At 49.5% G+C, this 22,344-nt stretch overlaps 1 protein-coding gene across 3 annotated transcripts in view; it reads right to left on the bottom strand.

Annotated features, from left to right (window-relative positions):
- Positions 1 to 10,444: 10,444 nt before the first annotated feature.
- The window catches only part of Stx2 (syntaxin 2), a 24,496-nt gene continuing 12,596 nt past the window's right edge, over positions 10,445 to 22,344 (bottom strand). Inside the window, exons 4-11 of one of the 3 annotated variants that reach the window (XM_021186768.2) lie at positions 20,802 to 20,876; positions 19,574 to 19,647; positions 18,076 to 18,184; positions 17,091 to 17,164; positions 16,852 to 16,989; positions 14,886 to 14,996; positions 13,833 to 13,957; positions 12,159 to 12,244 (exon numbers count right to left, since the gene is read on the bottom strand). In XM_021186768.2, coding sequence (XP_021042427.1) covers positions 13,877 to 13,957; positions 14,886 to 14,996; positions 16,852 to 16,989; positions 17,091 to 17,164; positions 18,076 to 18,184; positions 19,574 to 19,647; positions 20,802 to 20,876 — 662 coding nt within the window. In that variant the 3' untranslated portion in view covers positions 12,159 to 12,244; positions 13,833 to 13,876. Of the gene's footprint in view, positions 12,245 to 12,759; positions 12,891 to 13,832; positions 13,958 to 14,885; positions 14,997 to 16,851; positions 16,990 to 17,090; positions 17,165 to 18,075; positions 18,185 to 19,573; positions 19,648 to 20,801; positions 20,877 to 22,344 lie in introns of those variants that run through there. The other 2 variants (XM_029533783.1, XM_021186770.2) reach the window with 2 other exon arrangements.

Consider the following 22,344-nt stretch of genomic DNA (forward strand, 5'->3'; position numbering starts at 1 on the left):
GAAAAAATGAAGATGGGTTGCCCAATGATAAATGAATGAATGAATGAATGAATGGGTGAGAGAGAGGGAGGAAGGAAGGAAGACGGGTTTCCCCATGATGAATGAATGAGTGAATGAATGAATGAATGAGGAAGAGAGAAAGAGAGGGAGGAAGGAAGGAAAGAAGGAAGATGGGTTGGCCCATGTAGGTACCAGGAGGAGTGGACGAGCACAGGGTCAAGCCGATGTCAACACTGAATGCAGAATCCTAGAGTGCACATGTACTGTGCACCTTTTTTTTTTCTTTTCAGTTTGGAAATTGCCATGAAAATCAGCAGCAGGGTCATGGCTGGGGAATGTCATGTTACATGACATAAGACCTCCACAGAAAGACGGGCGTCACATATTTGCATATAGGAAGTAAACTATGTCAGTCGCACAAAGGAAAAAGAGTACAGTCGGGCCCGCTGTGGTGGGAAGAAGTTGGGGAGAGATAGTGGGTGTGGTGTCCCATATCGTCAGAAAGGTGACTCAGAGAACACCTCACAGCAGCTAGCTAGCCACTCGGGAAGGATCCAGAAGAGAGGGGCTCAAAGTCCCCAGCACAAAGCAGTGACAGATATTTAAGGATGCAGTCATGTATTACCTTGGTGTGACCATTTCACACTGTACACCATGCAATCACGGTGTGTCAACTTGAAGTAGTATAAATATATCACTTTTAATTAAAAATATCATTGGTCAGATGTGGTGGCACACTGCTCTTAATCCCAGTACTTGGAAGGCTGAGGCAGGAGGATTGCTGAGATTTTTGAGGCCAGCCTGGGGTTCATAGCAAGATCTTATCTCAAGAGACAAAACAAAATAATTGTTTTTAACCACAGTTTCATTTCCCACCCTGGCCACATCGGTATTTGCTTTTTCCTTTCGGTCTGTCGTCCTTGACAGATTTTTCGATTGTTACTGCATGATGATCCCTTCAGCTTAGCATCTTCCAGAAGATCAAAGCAATTCTGGGAGTGTGGGGGCAGGGCGGTGTCTTCATCCGCTTCTGTCCTGGCCAGGCCTCTCTGCCCAGTGTTCAGCCTTCAGTGGTACCATGTATACATGGAGCAGAGCATTCCCAACAGCCTATCAGCGCCTAAGGGCTAGCAGCTCAAAGCCAATGGTTCATCTCATCCACCACAAGTCTCGGGGCTGGAGAGATGGGTCTGTGGTTAAGAGCAGCACACCAGAGGCTCAGTGTTGAGTCCCCAGGCACTCATTATCAGGTGACTCACAAGCAGCTGTCACTCCAGCTCCAGGAAACTCCCTCTTCCGGCCTCCTTAGGCACCTGGACATGCATGTACGTGCGGCTGTGCACACGCTTTTTTAAAAAACGTAAAACCCAAGTCCTCCCAAGTCACCCAAGCCCAGCACCGCCCTGCCACTGAACTAATGGCAGCCCCTGGCTCACCTTCCTGGTGTGACAGGATGGGAAATGGCTTCTTGTCTCTAGTCATAAAGACTCAACCTGAAGCATCCTCCAGAAGAGACAGACAGACAGACAGACAGACAGACAGACAGACACACACACACACACACACACACACACACACGGCCAGTCTTAATCTCATCAAGTCAGTTACTGATTCCTGCTTGAGTACCGAGCCTGTGCTATAAGCAAGCATCAATTAATTCACTCCAAAAATCAAATGTCCCAGAGAGCCGAGGCCAGGGGCTCAGGGGCTCAGGCCTGAAATTCCAAGCACGTAGAGGCTGAGACTAGAGGACTGCAAGCTAGTGGCCAGCCTTGGCTACATAGCAAGAGCCAGCCTCAAAACCTCAAAACGCAAAACAGAATGAAAAGCCTTGAAATGGAAAACCATTTCAGCCTTGGGCTGGAGAGATGGCTCAGCAGGTTAAAGGTGCTTCCTGCCAAGCCTGATGGTGGAAGGAGGAGGAGATTCCCTCAGTCCTCTACACCTTTGTAATGGCATGAATTTATGTGCATGTGCAGACAATGCGCATGTGAGAGACATAATAAATAAAAACCTCCCAAAACACTCAACAGCTGGGACCCCTTGACACCTCGATTTAAAAAACAAAACTGTCCAACCAGAGCCAAATTGGCTCATTGCTCACAGTGTTGTTGAGCCACTTCCTTGGGGTCACCAATATAGTCACTCCTCAGTTGGAGCCGCTAAGCATTGTGGGAGACTCCCCCCCTCCCGCCCTGCTCTATTATTAAAGCTTGGGCCTGTGCTTCATTCTATTGATCAGACAGAATTCCTTTCCCCACTGAAGTCCCTCACAGGCGCCCATAGCCCCTACTGGACAAAAGTGTTCACAGCAGGGGGTCTTGAGGGAGCCATGTCCCCCAGGTGGTCACTTGTGTTCTTCTGGCTCTGAGGCCTTCAGCTGGCAGGAGTCCCGTCTTCAGAAGCAACAATAAGCAGCTCTTAATGGGTCACAGAGGTCACGGGGAAAACGGGATTTGATTGACACGGATCCTAAGGCCAAGGAATAAAAGAAATCACATTCCACGGCTGGCCCAAGGTCTGGACTGGCATGCTGTGAGCGGGCGCCCTCTGCTGCCCTCAGGACGACCTGCAGGCTGTGAGAGCAAACAGGGACACAGGGCAGAGGTAAGGTGCGCAGTCTGCCTCCAGACCCACTACCCAGGGAGACAGCACACATTCCCAGCGCCTACACGGAGAAAGACCGATGCCGTTTGGGAAATGGCTTCAAATGGCAGGATAGCTCACTGTGACAGCTGTTCTTGGTTTTTGTCAACTTGGCACATCCAAGAGGAGGGATGCTTCCAACGGATTGGCCTGTAGGTGTGTGGGTGGGACATTTCCCTTGATTACTAATTGCTGTGGGAGGGTCCAGTCCACTGTGGGCAAGATCATCCCCAGGCAGGTGAGTGCAGAAAGCAGACATGTTCTGTGGATTCTACTTCAAGCTCCTTCCATTGGCTTCCCTAGATGAGGGACTCTAAACCATAAGGGGAAATAAACCCTTTCTTCCCCCAACTTGCGTTTGCTCAGTGTTTGATCACAGCAACAGAAAGCGAAGACATTCAACATCCATTATATGTTTTATTCATAATGAGGGGGGAGCTCGAAGGTTCCCAACATGATGATAAGATGAAAACTGAAAACAGACCTACTGTGCGGCCCAGGGACACCACTCTCAGATGTTTTCCCAAAGGACCCTTAAGTAAGCACATCTCAGAGACACGGGCATGTCCATGTTCACTGTAGTAATGGTCACAGTGGCTGAGCTATAGAGCCTACCAAGGTGCCCATCAACAGAGGACTGGGTAAGGAAAATGGGAGATACGTATATTCATATACATGTATAGTATATGAGTTATATTAATATATAATCATATATATATGTATTCATATATATCATATATATCTGAGAGTCAGACAATGGGTACCCATGAGGAACCTCAGTGGGGAAAGGGGTCTGTCTGATCAGCAGTAAGAATGACGCTGGCCTCGGCTTTTATTCTTTCTTCCTCCCTTCCTCCTCCTCTTCTTCCTCCTCCTCCTCCTCCTCTTCTTCTCTCTCTCTCTCTCTCTCTTTTGTTTTGGTTTTGATTTTTGCGACAGGGTTTCTCTGTGTAGCCCTGGCTGTCCTGGAATTCACTCTGTAGACCAGGCTGGCCTCGAACTCATAGAGATCCTGCCTGTCTCTGCCTCCCCAGTACTGGGATTAAAAGTGTGCACCACCACTGTCCAGCTAGACTTTAAGAATAGAATAGGGAAGTCTCCCATAATATTTAGAAGCTCTGAGTGAGCGTGGGAAGGAGTTCATAATACAACATACATACATACATACATACATACATACATACATACATACAGAATGGAAATTTTCAATTATAAAGAAAAGTCTAGGGCTGGAGAAATGACTCAGCGGGTAAGAGTGCTGACTGCTCTTCTGAAGATCCTGAGTTCAAATCCCAGCAACCACATGGTGGCTCACAACCACCTGTACTGAGATCTGACACCCTCTTCTGGTGTGTCAGAAGTCAGCTACAGTGTACTTATGTATAATAATAAATCTTTGGGGGCTGGAGAGATGGCTCAGTGGTTAAGAGCACCAACTGCTCTTCCAGAGATCCTGAGTTCAAATCTCAGCAACCACATGGTGGCTCACAACCATCCATAATGGGATCCAATGCCTTCTGGTGTGTCTGAAGACAGTTACAGTGTACTCATATAAATAAAATAAATATATCTTAAAAAAATAATAAATCTTTGGGCCAGAACAAGCAGGGTTGACCGGAGCAAGCGGAGGTCCTAAAAAAATTCAATTCTCAACAACCACATGAAGGCTCACAACCATCTGTACAGCTACAGTGTACTCACATACATAAAATAAATAAATTTAAAAAAAAGAAAAAGAAAAGTGTAGTTACGTCATCTGCAGGAAATGGACGCAACTGGTGATAATCATGTTAAGAAAATTGAGTCCGACTCAGAAAGATCAATATTGGAGCTGGGGCTGGGGAGGTGGCTCAGGAGCACCGGCTGCTCCTGCAGAGGAGCCAGGTTCAATTCCCAGCACCCACATGATAGTTCACAACCACCTGCAACTCCAGTCCCAGGGGCTCTAACACCCTCTCCTGGTCTCTGCGGGCACTGCATACAGGTAATACATAAACGCACACATAGGCATCACACTCATACACATAAGTTATTTTTTTAAAAGAAAGACAAATATCACATATTCTCTCTCACCGATGGGCTCTTGGCCTTACATAAATACATAAAATCTTGTGGTGTACAGATGACATGGACGTTCAAAGGGAAACTGTCGTGAACAAAGGGGCTTACGGGAGGGGGGAAGGGAGGGAGGGGGGAGGTGGGATAAGAAGGATACACTCCAGGACCTTATATATGCTTGCATGGAAATGATGCGTGTAGGCAAGTATAGTTAAACTAAAAATTTAAGACAACAGAAACGAAGGGACTAGAAACATGGCTCAGTGGTGAATTGCAGGTACTGCTGTTCTTATGGAAAACCCAAGTTTAGTTCCCAGTATACCTGCTGTAACTCCACTCCAGGGGAGCTGATGGCCTCTTCTGGCCTCTGTGGGCACTGAACACACATGCATACACATGCGTGCATGCATGTGCACGCATTCGCGCACGCACACACACACAGAGAACATATTTTTAAGAGGTGGAAACATCAATCACACTGACCCAATCAGGGCCCGTTGTACACCATGCACTAACACATCTCAAGGTACTCCATAAATAGTCAATACACGTTGATGGAACGCCTTACATATGTTTAACAGAAGATGACAATGGCCCTGGTTTGATTGGGTCACTCTGTATACATAAGTCATCATCATCATCTGAAATCCCTTAAGTATATACAGCAAGGAGCTGGAGAGATGGCTCAGTGGTCAAAAGCACTGGGTACCCTTCCATACGGCTGTCCCAATCTCCCAGAGGACCCAACAGCCTCTTCTGGTTTCCATGAGCACCAGGCACAAACGTGGTACACAAACACACATGTAGACAAAACACAAATATACATAAAAATAAATTAAAACCATGTTCAGCAAGCATCGTAACTACTTCAATTTTCTAGGTGCAACTGTAAAGTTTCAGCGAGCCTGCTGCAGAGTGGAACCATCTCCGGGCAGAGTTGATGGTTTGATGCGGTAACCACTGAGCCATCCCCAGAACCCAGGTCACATCCTGCCCTCCTGCAGTCAGATCCTGGCCCCAGCCTCAAGTAAATTCCGACCTGCTTCCTTCCTCCCCGGTCAGGGTCTCCACATAGATGGCATCAGGCTGTCTGTCCTTTGTGTCTGTCTTCTGTCAGGGCTTGGAGGTCCACTGCACGGTGGAGTGAAGCAGTGGCCCGCTGCCTCACACTGCTGGGAGGCATCTCACTGTGGGGTTTATTGTATCTTCTGTCTACCATGTTTGTCACAGTTGCTTTTCCTTCTCTGAGGGATGCTGCTGGAGCCATGGTTCTCATAAATTGGTGTTTCTCAACCATCCTAACACTGCGACCCTTTAATGCAGTTCCTCATGCAGGGTGACCCCCGCCCCGCAACCATAAAATTTTATTCGTTACTTCATAACTCATTTTGCTACTGCTGTGAATTGTAATGTAAAAATGCATGTGTTTTTTCAAAGGTCTTATTTATTTGATGTGTATGAATGTTTACCTGCACATACGTGACTATGTCGCATGGATGTCTGATGCCCATGAAGGCCAGAATCAGATCCCCTGGTACGGAACCAGACAGAGATGGCTGTGAACGCAGTGTAGGTGCTGGGAACTGGCTCCCCATCCTCTGGAAGAGCAGCCAGTGTTCCTAACCACTGAACCATTTCTCCCCTGCTGTTTGGCTTAATTTTGTAAGGACTCACCAAGCTGTTTTCTGTAATTCCCGCCCTGGAAAACTTCCCCGATGATGGAGTCCAGTCCTCCTATCACCACTTCTCCACATGGCCAAGAAGCTCTTACCTTCTACCTTATTGTGGTTCTGAGATGAAGCATCCCCCAGAGGTCTCGTGTGTGGAAGGCTTGGTCTCAACGGTGAGGTGAGCACTAGAGTGTTAGCTTTATCTGTGGGCTACTGGGAGGAAGCGAGCCTCCCTTGGTTCCTTTTCTATTGCTGTGAGAAACACCACAGCCACAAGCAATGAGAGGAGGAAAGGGTTTTATTCAGCTTACAGCTCGAAGTCCATCACTGAGCCAAGCCAGCACAGGAACTCAAGGCAGGAACCTGGAGGCACCAACGGAAGCAGAGGGATGCTGCTTACTGGCTTGCTCCCCTGCTTGCTTATAGCACCCAGGACCACTGGCACGGAGATGGCTCCGCCCACTGTGGGCGGAGCTCTCCCGCATCAATCATCAGTCAAGAAAACGAACCACAGGTTTACACACAGGTTAATCTCATGGAGGCATTTTCTCCATTAAACTTCCTCTCAGATGATTCTAGCTTGTGTCAAGTTAACAACAACAAAACAAAACCAAAAAACTAGCTAGCACAAGGTCCCGTGTGGGCTGGGTGGGAGGAGTGCATATGGGGAGTGGGGTGACTCTGTAGGGTTATTCTGTCCCTGGTCCTTTTCCATATCTCTCTGCTTTCTGACTGTCATAAGGTAAACTGCTTCTGTCATACTCTCTAGTTACCTCTGTCCCAAAGCGATGGAGCCAGGCCAATATTGCCAAAACCTCAGAAACTGGAAGCCAAAATAAACCCTTCCTCAGTTGCTTACCATGTATTTTAAAAGGGGGGGGGGGCTGGAGAGATGGCTCAGTGGTTAAGAGCACTGACTGCTCTTCCAGAGGTCCTGAGTTCAATTCCCAGCAACCACATGGTGGCTCACAACTATCCATAACAAGATCTGGCGCCCTCTTCTGGATTGTCTGAAGACAGCTACAGTGTACTTACTTTAAAGGAAAAAAAAATTGGGGCGGGGGGAAATCCCTTTAACACACACCTCTTCTGGACAGAGCTCATTTCACTGGTCTTTCCTAGATTTAGATGCCGGAGTCCTGCTTAAACGGTGCCTCCACACTTGCTCACACTTGCAACGGAGCAGTGGAATCATTGCATTAAATCAGCTATAGCATTTAACTGCAAGGACACGAGCAGGTACTGGAGATGGTGGCTCCTATTCTGAGCCTTAATCATTTTTATGTATCAGTGTGCCCTATAGCACTGAGGGCACAGTGAGCAATGCTGCCACCTGCTGGTCAGAACAGAGAGTACATGAGTGACTCGGGTGGGGAGAGCTGGGACAGCCCTAGGAAGAAATGGAAAATGGTGTAGGGGTGGAGTGTGGGGGCGGTGGGGGAGTGTCTATGAGGGTACAGGCCATGTTAGGCCTCTCTGAGCAGGTGGCCTTAAGGCCAAGGCCCCAGACTAGTGTGGGGGTGAGCCACTGGGTGTCTCTGGGAGAGAATCCCATCCCAGAGCTTAAATCCAGCCAAAGACATTTAAAGCAAATCATCTTCCAGCACCCATCACAGCCTCTGGAAAATCAGGGTATGACAGCTACTCGGCCTGGGAGATGTGACTGAGGCTTCGCCCATGTCACACACGGCCTTCAAAAATAATGTCTGTCCCTGAACTGGAGAGATCCACCCTTCAGCAATGTGAGCACTGGCCGCTCTTCCAGAGGACCCAGATTCTACTCCCAGCGCATAGGCCGAGTAACTCCAACTCCACTGGATGTGAGGCTCTTCTGACCTCCTCAAGCACTGCATGCAGATGCGACACAGACACACATGCAGGTAAAACACTCGCACATACAAATAAAGTTTAAAAAAAAGTTATGTCCTAACAGAATTCCATATAGGGCTCAGATGACTTTTCAGTGGGAAAGGATGGTACTGATGATGTAGATAGCTTGGGCGGGGCCATGAGACCTGATGTCATAGCCAGAGGCTCCTGCCTGGTTCAGCATCTGCCTTCATCTTGACCTCTCTGCTCTTCTGTGACTCTGCTTTTGCCTTTGGCTGTAGGGTTAGGTTGACCAGAGAAGTCAATGCAGCCGACTGAACGGTTCCTGGGGAACTGCAGGGTACAGAAGGCACAGCTGGGTGGGAGGGCAGAGGGGTGAGGTCTGAGACACTCAGGAATGGTCCCTGGTGCTGGGTCACCTTGGGGGAGGCTCCACTGAACTATCCCACAGGCTGCAAGGCCGGAGGCTAGGAAGGTGTTGGGCCCCCGTGATTGTAAAGCCAGTGTCACTAAACCAATTGCTTCTAAGGCCAGTCACTGGGGTCAACGGCACTGGGGCAGGAAGAGAAGAGAAAACTAAAGCCAAGTGGGAAGTAGAAGTTAGACAGGACTGGAAATGGTGCAGCGTGGGAAGCTAAGCGGGGCAGGAAGTAAAGTGGAACCGGAACAGGAAGTAAAGCCAGCCAGGAAGTAAGGAAAGACCAGGAAGCAGAGACTACGTGTCCAGCGCCCTTTGTCCTGTCCATAGTTGTCACCAGCACACTCAGTAAGCTCACCAGGGGTCCTCTCTGTTCCTCTTCAACGGTGACACTGCCCGATATCGGAGTCGGGGCAATCAATGTCTTTTAACCGTGAACGAACCAATGGGAGTCAAAAGCGATAGCTCCCAGCCCCTGGACTCCTCACCTTCCACCGCACACATTCAAGGTGTCTCTCTCCTGACCTCTGCTGCCTAACACTGACGCAGCCTTCTCCTGTGTGACTGAGCCCCCATTGGGCATGTTCCCACCCACCTAGAACCTTTCCCCACGCTGCCCTAGCCTATGGCACCCCACCCCAGTAACCCACTGCACCACACCCCCTTGCCCATTTCCTTTCTTTTCTGAACAGTCCAGATCCAACATACCAACCCCTCTGAGATCTATGGCTCCCGGCCCTCCTCCTCTGGACCCCACGGGGCCCTATCTTGGGTGCTTTCTTCTGCTCCCCAGCACAGTGGGCCTGCTAGGCTCACAGTTGCTGCTGCAAGGGTATTTGGGGAGCAAAGAGCTGCTTGCTTCACAAATGGGGGAAGGGAGACCTGTGCTTCTTCGTCTTTAGAGCATTGTCACGCGTGCGTGTCTTACATGGCACACTGAAGTCAGTGGCGCCTCGGTGAGGAGGCCAAGTCTGTCACACCTGTCCAGGTGGAAGGGGACAGAAAACTCCGGTCTATGAAACGGAGTGGTGAGCTGGCACCATTCCCTTCTTTCTATGCCTGGCCCGAGAGGGGCCATGCCCCTGCAGAGGGTCTGGGGCCAAGCTAAGGAGCGTTTTGATAAAACAGAAAGGAAGGTGGGGAAAGGTCACTGTGACTTAACTCCAGGCCCCCAGCACACAGAGGACCTAGGCTTCACTGTGCCCATATCTGGGTCCTAGACTCATGTGGTTCTCCTCCAGTGACCGGGCTGAAGATGAGACTCCTGGCCTCTCTCCCGTCTAGTATACCCTCCAGTCAGGGTATATCCTAGGGGAAATAAATGTCTACTGACCTCCGGTAGGGCGGCACCGAGCAACCCAAGAGAGGATTCCATTCAAATCCCCTTGGTGAAGTAGCGCGTTTACCATGCTCACTAACGGGTACCACTCTTGGGCACGCAGCCTGTTGCATGAAAACTCAGGACAAGCTGTACCACGGAGCAGTCCCTGGGCAACGTACAGGCAGTTACACTACTACAGAGCCCCAGTCTCCGGTCAGCCTGTGCCCCACCCTCCAAGCTAACAGGGCTGGCACACTGGCAGAGGTGGTCACCTCAGCTACTCCTCTCCAGATGACGACCGACACATGCCTGGAAGCCATGCCTATATGGAAGGTGTGTTTAGACTTACTGTGGTCTGTGGCTGGTTTCCTATCTGGAGTGGGTAGATATGTGTTCATGTCCCCTCAGAAAGTGTCACACAATGGGCTCTTACACAACTGTGATCTCCCCAGATGCCCTGCTATAATGAGGAACCACAAACTATTTCTCATTTGCTTCTCTGAGAACTTTTTAATGTAAACACAAAATACCTGAAGAAATGCTTGGAAAAAGTAACAAGGGAATCTGTAAATATATTTTGAAATGGGCTACGAAGTCAGCAGAGAGACGTATCTGGAGCACTGACTCACTTACCCACACACCCCTGCTTCACAGGAAATCCAGATTCAGCTACCTGCCTGGTAGAGAGGTCTCCTGAGCCCTTGGCGAGCACACTGCAGGCCAAGGGCTCAGGCTGGACTGGAGGGACACCTGGCTGCGGGTAGTGGGAGCCTGGGTGGTACACATGTCCTCTGCAGCTAAATCCGATGGCACTGACTGATGCAGAGAGGGTGGGAGTGACAAAGGCCCAGCTTCATCTTCAGAGCTCCCAGGCAGGAAGTGTGAGCTCCCAGACAGGAAGTATGAGCTCCCAGACAGGAAGGGTGAGCTCCCAGACAGGAAGGGTGAGCTATCAGCCAGGAGTGGCTCCACTACAGGCTAACTGTAGACCAGGACACATAGCTCAGCCTGCTGCAGCTCTCGGCACATAGGGTGTCAGACTGGGAGGTGTGAGGAGGTGACAGTGTGGCACACTCACCACTGAAAAGATCATGGTTTCTAGATCGTTCAGTAGCACTCGCTCACACTTGGTGTTCCGAACAGGCATGGCTACATCAGACCCCACCAAATGAGGCTGGGGTAGAGTGGGCACTTATATACAGTCAGCAGTCGGCAGAGTTCACTAGTCGTGGTGTCCTTCACATACTTGGTCGCTGGGCCATCTATTCACAAGTGTAAAACAGTGCACAGCTTTATCCCACACGTCATCATTTCTTAGGAACTCTGGGCACTTGTGGGTGTTGGGCTGAGGACCTGGTCCTTCAGGTGCCATCCGGGAGTGGCTGTGTGCCCAGGACCATTCCCTTGAGTTTAGTGAGCACCAAGTCTTGGCTCCATCGTCGTCATCATCATCGTTGCCTTGCCTTGAGACTCCATCAGCTCGAGTGAACAAGGAAGAGTAACGTGAGTGTGGCATGTGACTGCTTGTCCCCTCTGTGAGCTAGTGACATTCAAGGCTCTTCAGACCCTCACACTTCCTAGTCAGGGTCACCAGAAGGCACTGAAGAAGGGCCCTGAGAGGCTGTGAGGCCATGTTCTCACAGTGACAACTGCAGCCTTACATGGCTGCCCGGGGCTGGCCCATCGTCCGTCACAAGGCAGTGTCTAGCTTAGAAAGGGAGTATAGATGTTAATAGATTAAGGAACGTAACTTACAGGTATTTAAAATGACAGATGCCTTACAAACAGTTCTGTGATGATTCTGCAAAGACGACATGAACAGAGATCGGACCCGGTACGTCTCCGTCAGCACTGCCACCCGAGAGCACAGAGCACACCCTAATTACACACGACATACATTTTTAACACTGACATCGTCTTTAAAAATTAGACTTTTTCAATCATTCCTATTTCAAAGCTACCAAGGCAAGGCCACCATTGTGAAATCTCTGTGGTGTCCTTCAGAGAGACCCAGGCTCTCTGGGCTGGCATGTCGCATCCACTGGGCTCGCGGCGTTTCGTGGTACGAAACCTCTGCGGCGTTTTCTTCTTCCTCACCAATAAAAACCTCAGTGCTCGGCGCTAGCCCTGGGTCTGAGGTTCACTCATGGAAGGACAGGATGCTGACTAAGCTGCAGGTGTGGTTGGAGTCTCCGAGGACAAAGAGCTCTTGGGGTGTGGTTGCTATGACAATGCTGTTGCGAGAATAATTCCAAGGATCACAAGCAAAGTGACTACACAAATGAGGACGAACATCACCTTCTGCAAGAAAAGAGACGGGAGTCTGCAGTGCAGAGAGAAAGCAAGCACCGTTCCCATGATGCCCCACTGTAACTCGGCAGACTGCAACATTTGTCCATCTTTAGGAAACGTGCTCCAGGTGAGACAGGAGGGAACAGAAAACCACCTCTGGAGACAGGGCCCAGCTGTCTCATCCAGTTTCATGAGGAAAAGAAAGAATGTGTATGTATACTGCATTTGTGCGTGCATGCGTGTATGCGTGTGTGTGTGTGTGTGTGTGTGTGTGTGTGTGTGTGTGTATGTGTATGTGTGTTTTATACACAGGCACTCCAGCAAATGACCAGCTGACCCAAGGCAGAGGCTCAGACCTGCTCTCCCAGGTCCTAGCAAGAAGAGCCTATGGAGCCAGGCAGTGGTGGCACACACCTTTAATCCTAGCACTTGGGAGGCAGAGGAAGGTGAATTTCTGAGTTCGAGGCCAGCCTGGTCTACAGAGTGAGTTCCAGGACAACCAGAAAGCCCTGGAGGAGGAGCAGGAGAAGCAGACTAAGCAGAAGAAGCAGAGCTGCCTATGGGCGCCCACAAAAAGCAGGTGCTTCCCTGGTCATGCTGAGCGCCACCATCGGACCTTTGTGATCATTTTCACAGCACAACTGACCTCATGGTGCTACAGGAAAACAAAACAAAACACAAAAGTGCATGGTTTTACAAAGTAATGAAAATGTTGAAAAATCCCATTTTATAGCAGAAAAAAAATCAGTCATCTTTCTCAGCAGACTAGGAGGACAGCATCAGGAAAGATGTATGAACCTCTGGGGCAACAGACAAGGGGCTGCAAGTCTTTCTTGTCCCAGCATGAGAGCTCTCTATGCAACCCCACAGCCTGCACTGAGCACAGGAACAGGGCTCCTACAGACTGCAGCCGCAGCCATACCCGGCAGGGGCTCGAATCAAGAGAGAGGTCTCTCAGGTGGCAAGGCAGTAAGGCCTGCAGCTTGGGGGAGCCTCCTTTCTGCCACTGTGAAGAACTATTGTTAAGAAAGCAGCAGCACTGACTGTTCACAAGGATGACCCAGTGCAGTAGGGCATCTCTAGGACCCAGGGGTTACAGTAAGGCCCATGACCAACAAAAGGAGCCCTTCCAGACAGAACGCATGACACTCGGGGTCCTGCAGGAACTAGCAGGTGGCTAATTTAATATCAGGGTTTGCTTGTCAATGAACAGATGCTGCCAGGCAGGGACCCGGGGAGGGTTTGGTCTGTTGCTGTTGTGCATAGCTCGGTTCCATTCTCTCAGTCCCACTGTGAACAGAGCTGTTAAGAGTATTTCATAGTTCTTTGCAGTTGCTGCCATTATCTGGAAAGTTACAATGTAACTCGAACTGCAACATTACAATGTAAGAAGAACTGCAACATTTCGTTTTCCAGGGAGCCGGCAAGGAGCTGCCACCTTGTGCCGACTGTGTCACCTCAGTTAGAAGAGGCCACTAAGGCCTGAAGCAAAGTGCTCAGTGGGCAAGCCCCCGAGAATGTTGAGCATATTATCACTGGGCAAACAACACTACTGGCTGAGAAGGTTAATAAGTAAATTAGTTGATTAGTCACTTACTGCCACCCTGAGGGTGAGGCAAGCACCCAGCGCCATCTACGCAATCATTTGCCAACCGACAAGCCAATGATTAGAGCCAGGACAGCAATGACAGCCACCGCCACAGCAGCAATTATCCACTTTTTCTGTCAAAGGAAAGCAGGCTGATTACACCATGCTGATTGCACACTGCCACCGTCAGGGGTCTCCTTGACTGGAGTGAAGCGACTGCCAGAACTCATGATGAACTCTATGTTACAGGCTTGACTGGGGCCTAGAGCACTCTTTACTTCCCAGAGGGTCTTGATCTATGGGGTCAGGCCTCCTAGAGTCAGCCGGCTATGTAACCCGGTAACACTAGCTTTCCCTGGGCACATAACCGACTCACAGCAGTTTTTGCCGGACTGGAACACAGTACACCTTCCTAGGAGCCCTGGAAGTCCGAGCTCTGACTGGGAAACCTAGCCTGCTTAGGCCTCCCGCCCGCACCAGACGGCGATGCCCTTTGCAGGCCCTCAGCTGTCCCGGAAGAACTCACATGCCCATGTGTCTAAATCTGAAGATTTGGACAAAGGTGTTGCAACTCACTGCCAAGCAGGCGTCATCCCTGGCACCTCTACAGGCAGCGACATGGAACTCAAACCCAAACTCCAGAGATGTTACGGGAGATACTCAAGTTAGCAGACTACCTCCAGAATTCTGCGCCTGCAACATCCACTGCTCCAGAATTGCCTTGGGACAGTCTGGGTGCAGGACAGACGCCTAAGACTGCCTCCCAGGGCTCCTCCTCAAGACACCAGGCCCGCCTACAGCCGGTTACCCAACAGAGCAAACGGCTCTAACAGACAATGCGCTACCAGTGATTATTTTTAGGGAAAACCCAAATCCCATCCGTTTGTTCCTCCCACTAGATGGCTAATATACAAACAAGCCAATTGGCCTTGGAAATTTTAATGAAAAGAATTATTTTTGATTTTAAAATAAGAAGTATATTTAAGGCATTTTGCTCCTTCCGCAGCTAGCGGGCAAGAGAAGAAAAGCACCCAGGGCTCCATCTTCAGGAGAGCCACTCACCCGCCTGGCCTTGCTCTGGTATTTGATGGCTTTCTTCGTCTCTTCCTTGGCGTGTTCCACGTAATCTACAGAGTTCACCACATTTCTCTCGATGTTGTTGACCATTTCACCCTGAAAACAAGGTTCGAACTCAGCAAACTTCAAATCGCTCTGCCACGTCTCCTGAGATGGCTCTCGTGTAAGCCCAGCATGAGAGGGATGGAGACAGGCTCCCTCACGGTTGTGCAGAAGGGCTAGGCTGGTGCAGACGGGCCAGCAAAAGCAATCCAATTCCATTCATGTTTTAGAAGCAGCAGAAAAGGGGGTGGCAGCGATGGAGACAGGTGAAGACTGTCCACAAATGAGATGTGACCTGACAGGTGTGCTCTTCTCGGACATGAGGTGAAGGGAGGGCCACAAGCTCAGGGCAGAAAACATGCCACGCACTAAGGATGATGTCTCTTCTGACACACAGAAAATCACCACTGTTTATCTTGACAATATCAACAAACTATAAGTACAGCCCTGAGGTGATGATGAACTGATGGTCAAAGATGAAAATGGAAGAGACACCACAGTACCTGGGGAGGGGCACATTACCTGGAGAGGGGCATATTACCTGGGTCCTGTCCAGGAGGAGACAGAGTCTGTGGCAGCCAATAGCAAAGCATTGGAGAAGGATGGACAGGTGACTTATCATTCACAAATGCACTAGTAAGTCCTGTCCCTGGACTGTGGATGTAACACAGTGACAGGCTTCTAACAGGAAAGTGAGGCCACAAACAGAGGCTTGTGTAATGACGCTTTCTACTACATTCGGGGTGTGGCGGAACAAAGCCTGAGCTATTACAAAGCTTTGTTTCCAAAATCAATTCACCGTTCTTATTGCTTTCCCTCTGAACATCTGCTAACTCGCCAGATACCCCACTCCTCAGTTCTTAGACTAAGAGGCAACTGGTCCATCCCATCTCAAAGAGAACCACACAAGTCCACCACTGCTATCAGTGCCCATCCCTGCCCATTGGTACCCAATTCCAACCCATCAGGGCCTATCTTCGCCTCCATGTAACTGTTAGGTGTCTTCCACAGGCGTGTGGTACTTGAGATTTTCAGTTTTATGATAAGGTTCACCCAAATAAATACCATTCTTCACGAGACAGGCAGGGCATGCGGGGACAGGCACTCTAAACCCTTTCTGTATCCAGGTAACCACAGAACATCACTGGCTATAGGCAAAGCATCCTGACAGCTGACTCACGAAGGGGGTGAGGAACCTGGTGGCCACTTTAGCCTGCCCCAGACTTTCCCAAGGGGTCTGAAAACCCTAGGAAGACGAGTCCAGTCTCTGTGGGTTCCCACTGCTACTGAGTCAGTACAAACACATCACACGTGCATACACACCCTGATGTCTTTATACTTGCATGCACTCTCTGGTCCTCCCTGCCTGAGCTGCAGGGCAGGCAAGAGCACCACAGAATGAGTGTGGGCTCTGGTCAGTCTCCTGTTTAGCCATGGCCCCAATCCTTGCTTAGTCACTCCTGTGGGAAAGAGCCCCAAGAGAGGAAGATCAGTGCCCCCAGGGTCCTGCTGTCTTCAGGGTGCTTGACTTGGCCACCTCCCTTGTCTGGGAGCACTGTTACATGTAGCTGAGGTCACATATATTTACACTTATATGGCTAAAGTAAGGTTTCTGTGTGTCCTTTTATTTTACTGTAAAATCCACCACAGATGTTTGAAGATCTCATTATTCTCTATGAACAAGCGCCCAGTGTTTGCTGCCTGAGGCTGTCTATCTAAGTAGCTGGCCTGTATGTGACTGTCCCATGGCTCCTGTAACTACCCAGTGTCCTATGAGCAAGTACATATTCGAGTTTTCAGCTCAGCATTAACACTGCAATCAACTCCTGAATTTTGAGGCTGGATGCCAAGCCATGGCTACATCTAAGACTCTCCACCCCCGGGCTCTATCTGGAAGATGTCTCATTACCTGAGTCTCGACAAACATGGCCATATCCATGAACATCTCGTGCAGCTCTCGGATGCTGGTCTCCAGCTTCATGATGTCTTTGTGGCGGGACTCGATCTCATTGAGGGCTTGCCTAGTAATTTGTGAATCTGATATAATCTTTGGAAGATAAAAAGGAAAGCATTACTAACTTCAGACTGGCTGGTAAGTTAAAGGCTTACCATGTAGGTAAGCGTGTGCATTCATACCAGGGCACTCACATCCGAGATGAAGATGGACGGCTTCCCGCTCTCCAGCATCTCCTCCAGCTCCTCGTCAGTGGTGGTCCTTCCAGCTGAGAGACAATGGGAACTGCACTGAGGACACGGCCTGGCGCATCAGCCAGGGCTGCTCAACTGTGGGTGTGTAGGAGTGAAAATGACAGTAGCCCCCACAAGCTCATGGGGAGCAGCACCATTAGGAGGTGTGGCCTTGTTAGAGGAAGTCCCTTCTTTGGGGGTGGGGTCTGAGGTCTCCGATGTTCAAGCCAGGCCTGGTGTCACTCTCTTTTCCTGCTGCCTGACAATCCAGATGTAGAACTCTCAGCTACCTCTGCAGCACCATGTCTGCCTGCGTGCCGCAATGCTTCCATCATGACAATAATGGACTGAACCTCCAAACTGTAAGCCAGTCCCTATTAAATTTTTTCCTTTATGAGAACTGCCTTGGTCATGGTGTCTCTTCGCATCAATAAAACGCTAGCTAAGTCAGGGTTTCACTAAGCCTTAACTGAGCCATTAACATTGCCAACAACAGGGTTTCCCTGCCCTTTCTAAAAGACTTTCCTGGACACCGTAATGTGGCAGAAATGTGATGCAATGTGTCACAACCCCACCCTGGTGTTACGGAGGAGTAACTATGCTCCCCCACGGGTCCCACAGGGCTTCTGGCCAGAGGGAGTTAAGCTGAAGGAGGCATATGACAGGATGATTATCTCCCAGCCAGGTAGGAGGGGCTGCGGGACACAGAAATGCCTTAAGAAATCAGGACCACAAGCTTTCGGGATGCGTGAAATAGCAGCACCAGCAATCACAAGCTACTACAGCCCCGCACTCAGAACTCTGAGCTTACAACACATAACACATCTGCCTGGTTCTAGGCACAGGCTGCTGCAAAGGGTCTTTTGGTTTACGGTGCGGTTAGAAGTGGGGGCAAGTCTGATGGGAAAGTTTCTTGACGCACATCTCCTGCATGCTCTCTACTCACTGATCTCCAGCTGGCGCTGGATGCGACCTTTGCTTCGCTCCCGGAACAGGATCTGCGCTTCATTGTACTCTGTCATGACGTCCACAAACTTCCGTGACAGCACCGAGTGCTAGAACACGGAGAATACCATGTTACTATACGGGGCAACTCCTTCCTTTGAAAGAGGTAAAACTAATCACTAAGAAGCCCCAACCAAGCCAGGCGTGGTGGCGCACGCCTTTAATCCCAGCACTCGGGAGGCAAAGGCAGGCGGATTTCTGAGTTCGAGGCCAGCCTGGTCTACAGAGTAAGTTCCAGGACAGCCAGGGCTATACAGAGAAACCCTGTCTTGAAAAACCAAAAAAAAAAAAAAAAAAAAAAGCCCCAACCATTACTCCATCCCAGAAGAAAGTGAGAGCAAGAGCGGCAATGGGAGATACATGACCTGGGCCACCAGGATGATGGCACGTGCCTTCAATTCCAATGCTCGGGAGGCAGAGGTAAGTAAATCTCTGTGAGTTCAAGGTCAACCTGGTCTATGTAACAAGCTAGCTCCAGGCCAGCCAGGGACACAGAGTGAGATTCTGTCTCAACAAAACAAAATACCACCATCACCAATAACAACAACAAATAAGTTGGAGCCAGGGCAGTCAGCTGACCTCTGGAGGGTGGGCGTTATCAGAGGTTGGATCCAGCTAGCAGGCACGTGGACTGCCTGCCTTAAGCTGGCAGGCTTGGTCAAACAGGGTTGAGCCTGAATAGTTAAGGCTAATGGTTTTCAAGCTGTGGGTCACAACCCCTTTGGGATCAAATAGCAGATATTCATTTATATTACAATTCATAACTGGCAAAGTTACAGTTATAAAGTAGCAATGAAGATAATTTTATGGTTGGGGTCATCAACCATGAGAAACTCTATATTAAAGGGTCACAGCATTAGGAAGGTTGAAAACCCGGCTGGAGAGATGGCTCAGTGGTTAAGAGCGCTGACTGCTCTTCCAGAGGACCTGAGTTCAATTCCCAGCACCTACATGGTGGCTCACAACCATCTGTAATGGGATCTGATGCCCTCTCCTGGAGTGTTTGAAGACAGTGACAGTGCACACATATACATAAAATAAATAAATAAATCTTAAAACAAAACAAAACAAAAACCACTGATTGAAACCAAACCACTACCATCGAGGTGATCTGGCTAGTCCTCTGCTCTGCGGCACAGAGCATGTGAGTAGCCAAGTCCCCAAGTCATCTCTTCACAGCAAAGAGACGCAGCCCCCTCACCCCCCCCCATGCATCCACCCCTGTGCAGACAGACAGTAAGGGCAGATGTGATCCTAAAGATCAAACAACTGGACTCAGATGTGGCTTGGTGACAGAGCTCTTGCTGAGCATGTGCAGGATACTGGCTTCAATTTCCAGCACAATAAAATAATAATTAAAAGAAATGAAATTGCTTTGAATCTGGACAAAGTAAAATGCTGTTCTTCCACATCGCTTTAACTGAGCCTGGAAGGCCGACCTGGGTCCTTCGTATCCGCAGATCCACTGAAGTTCGGTTCCCATTCTCGTCCTGATCACAGCTCTGCTCAATAGCTGGAAGGAAGCAGGACAGAGTCACCCAGATATGACATTGGTCTCAGGGATGGCCTCAACTTTCCCCACAAAACTAAAGAACAGGTGACCTCTGGAAATTGTCCTCTAAAGACCAGTCATCATGAGGAATGCTTATGACACTGTCCGCACATGTGGACAATGACAGGCAGGTGGATGGACAATCACAAACATGTTTTATGTATACATGCACACCAAAATCATAGGCACATGCATACAGAAAAACGAAACCATGCACAAACATGCATACAGGTATGTGACTGAGCATGGGTCTTATGTGTTTGTTCTTATAGATTCGAATGCTGTGTTTGTGTGTATGTGTCTGTGTAACCACATGTCTGTATTTGTGTGTGTGTGTCTGTGTAACCACATGTCTGTGTTTGTGTGTGTGTGTGTCTGGGTAACCACATGTCTGTGTTTGTGCCTGTGTAACCACATGTCTCTATGTTGCTCTGGTTCATTTGCATGTGTGTGCACTTATATGAGTATATTGTGTGCACAGTTGGGGTGTGCCAGGTAATTTTAATCACCCAATCACTGTAATGAGTCTGAATCAGATATAAAGCAGTTGTGCTCTTGGGGACAATGCTGTTTTTTAAGGTGCCCACTCTCTAAGGTCTGCCTTGGGACCAGTGAGGAGTGCCAGGAGCCGACTAGGATCTGGGCAGAGTGTCTGCCACCTGGGAGTCGCTGTTCTGAGAAGTGGGTGCGTGCAGAGATGAGATTTATTCCTCTTGGTGTGTCTCTGTAACCTAAACACGTGTCTTCCTCGCAGATCAAGGAAAGCAACTTTGGTTGAAGCACTGTGCAAAAAGTCGCAACCCTCGACCCAGCCCAGGCGTCGTGCTGAACACAGAGGGCCGTGATCTCGGCTGAGCTGCTAGGGGCTGGAAAGAGCATTCTAGCTAAGAGGCCCGCCTGAGAGCTTGGCGAGTCACTAGAAAGGCTGTCCCCCTTCCCAAACACCTGCCCAACGTCACCTACTGAGTCACAATGAGGTACAGCACGGGATACAGATATCCAACCTACTTAGAAGCGGTCTCACTTTTCATTTTGGGAAATGTAATAATAATAAAACTCTAAGGAAAAAGGTACCTAGGTAAACACCCCACCAGCACCCAAGAAGGCAGACTTACACTTCAGCTTGCCCCGGATCCTGTTAGCGGTTTTCTTGATCTCTTTGTTCAGGTCCTCCAGCTCTTCTTTTATTTCTTTAAAAGGTGGAAACGAAGCATCTGAGATGAACCACTTGACACGGCAGACACAGGCGTGCAGGCCAAGCACAGAGAAAGAGCAGCCAGCCTTCTTTCCTCGGTGCCTGCCCAAGTGCGCCTCCCCGGCTACCACTGCCATGTCTGGGCCAGCTCCTAGTAGACCCTGAACTGTGTCATCAGACACAGCTGGGGTGAGCCAGCACTGCAGGCTCACCCCAACCAGGAGATCTGACAGCAGGCTGACTCTGATGCTGACCTTCTGCTGTTACTGTCTTCCTGGTTCCTGCTGCTCCATCAGACACACCAGGCATGTCACTCTCCTGGAGACCTGGCTCTAGACCTTCAGAGCCAACTCTGGTGTCCCAGTCATTCTCGGGGTGAAAGGTCACTGGCTACAGCTAACTGACAGCAGCAGTCCATTGCCATGTCTACACCTCTATGGCATCTAAGGAGATTCTGGGGGACCCCCCCGAGTCTTTCTTGCAATCTGATGTGATGTCATTAAAACACCCAATGAGATGAAGCAAACTGGAACCTGACAGATGTGAGGGAGGCCCTACAAACCCCCAGTGTGACCGGAAACCAGAGATCCTATAGACTCCCCAGGAGGAAGCAGAACATGCAGCCAGCAGACAGGCAGATTGGCTCCTTGAGGGCAGTGGAATGAGCGCAGGTGAGCAAGCTGTTCTACAGTAACTGATGTGTGGGAGTGACCAGACTCTGTGTCTCATTTTCATTTCCAGGTTGGTTTTTTTTGTTGTTTTTGTTTTTTTTTTTTATGTAAGTGGTAGCCAACATTCAAAAAGTTTCCAAACGGGCTGGTGAGATGGCTCAGTGGGTAAGAGCACCCGACTGCTCTTCTGAAGGTCCTGAGTTCAAATCCCAGCAACCACATGGTGGCTCACAACCATCCGTAATGAGATCTGACTTCCCTCTTCTGGAGCATCTGAAGACAGCTACAGTGTACTTACATATAGTAAATAAATAAATAAAACATTTAAAAAAAAAAAGTTTCCAAACAAAGGCATTTAACATTTCTAAACAGAGCTGGGATTTAGAAAGATATCCTAAAGAAATGGAAATCTAGCTGGGCCTTACTGAGCATGCGGGCCCACAACTGGCCTCCAGACTCAATCACCTCCATTGCTAGCCCAGCTCCATCAAGCAACCACTGCTTTCCAAATCAGCCTATTGTTAATGACCCCAAACACAAGATCCACTACCTCTCAACTGTGGGCACAGGGTAGACCCGTGGCAGAGCCAGAGTCCCACCAGGCCCACTCACGTATTCTTTGGATCCTGCCTAGCCGGTGGTCTTTCCCCAACTGAACACTGGGGCAACTTAGGAGCCTTCAAACACTATTAAGATGCCCTGGAGCCAGGCAGTGGTGGTGCACTTCTTTAATCCTGGCACTTGGGAGGCAGAGGCAGAGGCAGAGAGGCAGAGAGGCAGAGAGGCAGAGAG

This window comes from Mus pahari, chromosome 23, assembly GCF_900095145.1.
Source record: "Mus pahari chromosome 23, PAHARI_EIJ_v1.1, whole genome shotgun sequence".
Classification (NCBI taxonomy): Eukaryota; Metazoa; Chordata; class Mammalia; order Rodentia; family Muridae; genus Mus; species Mus pahari.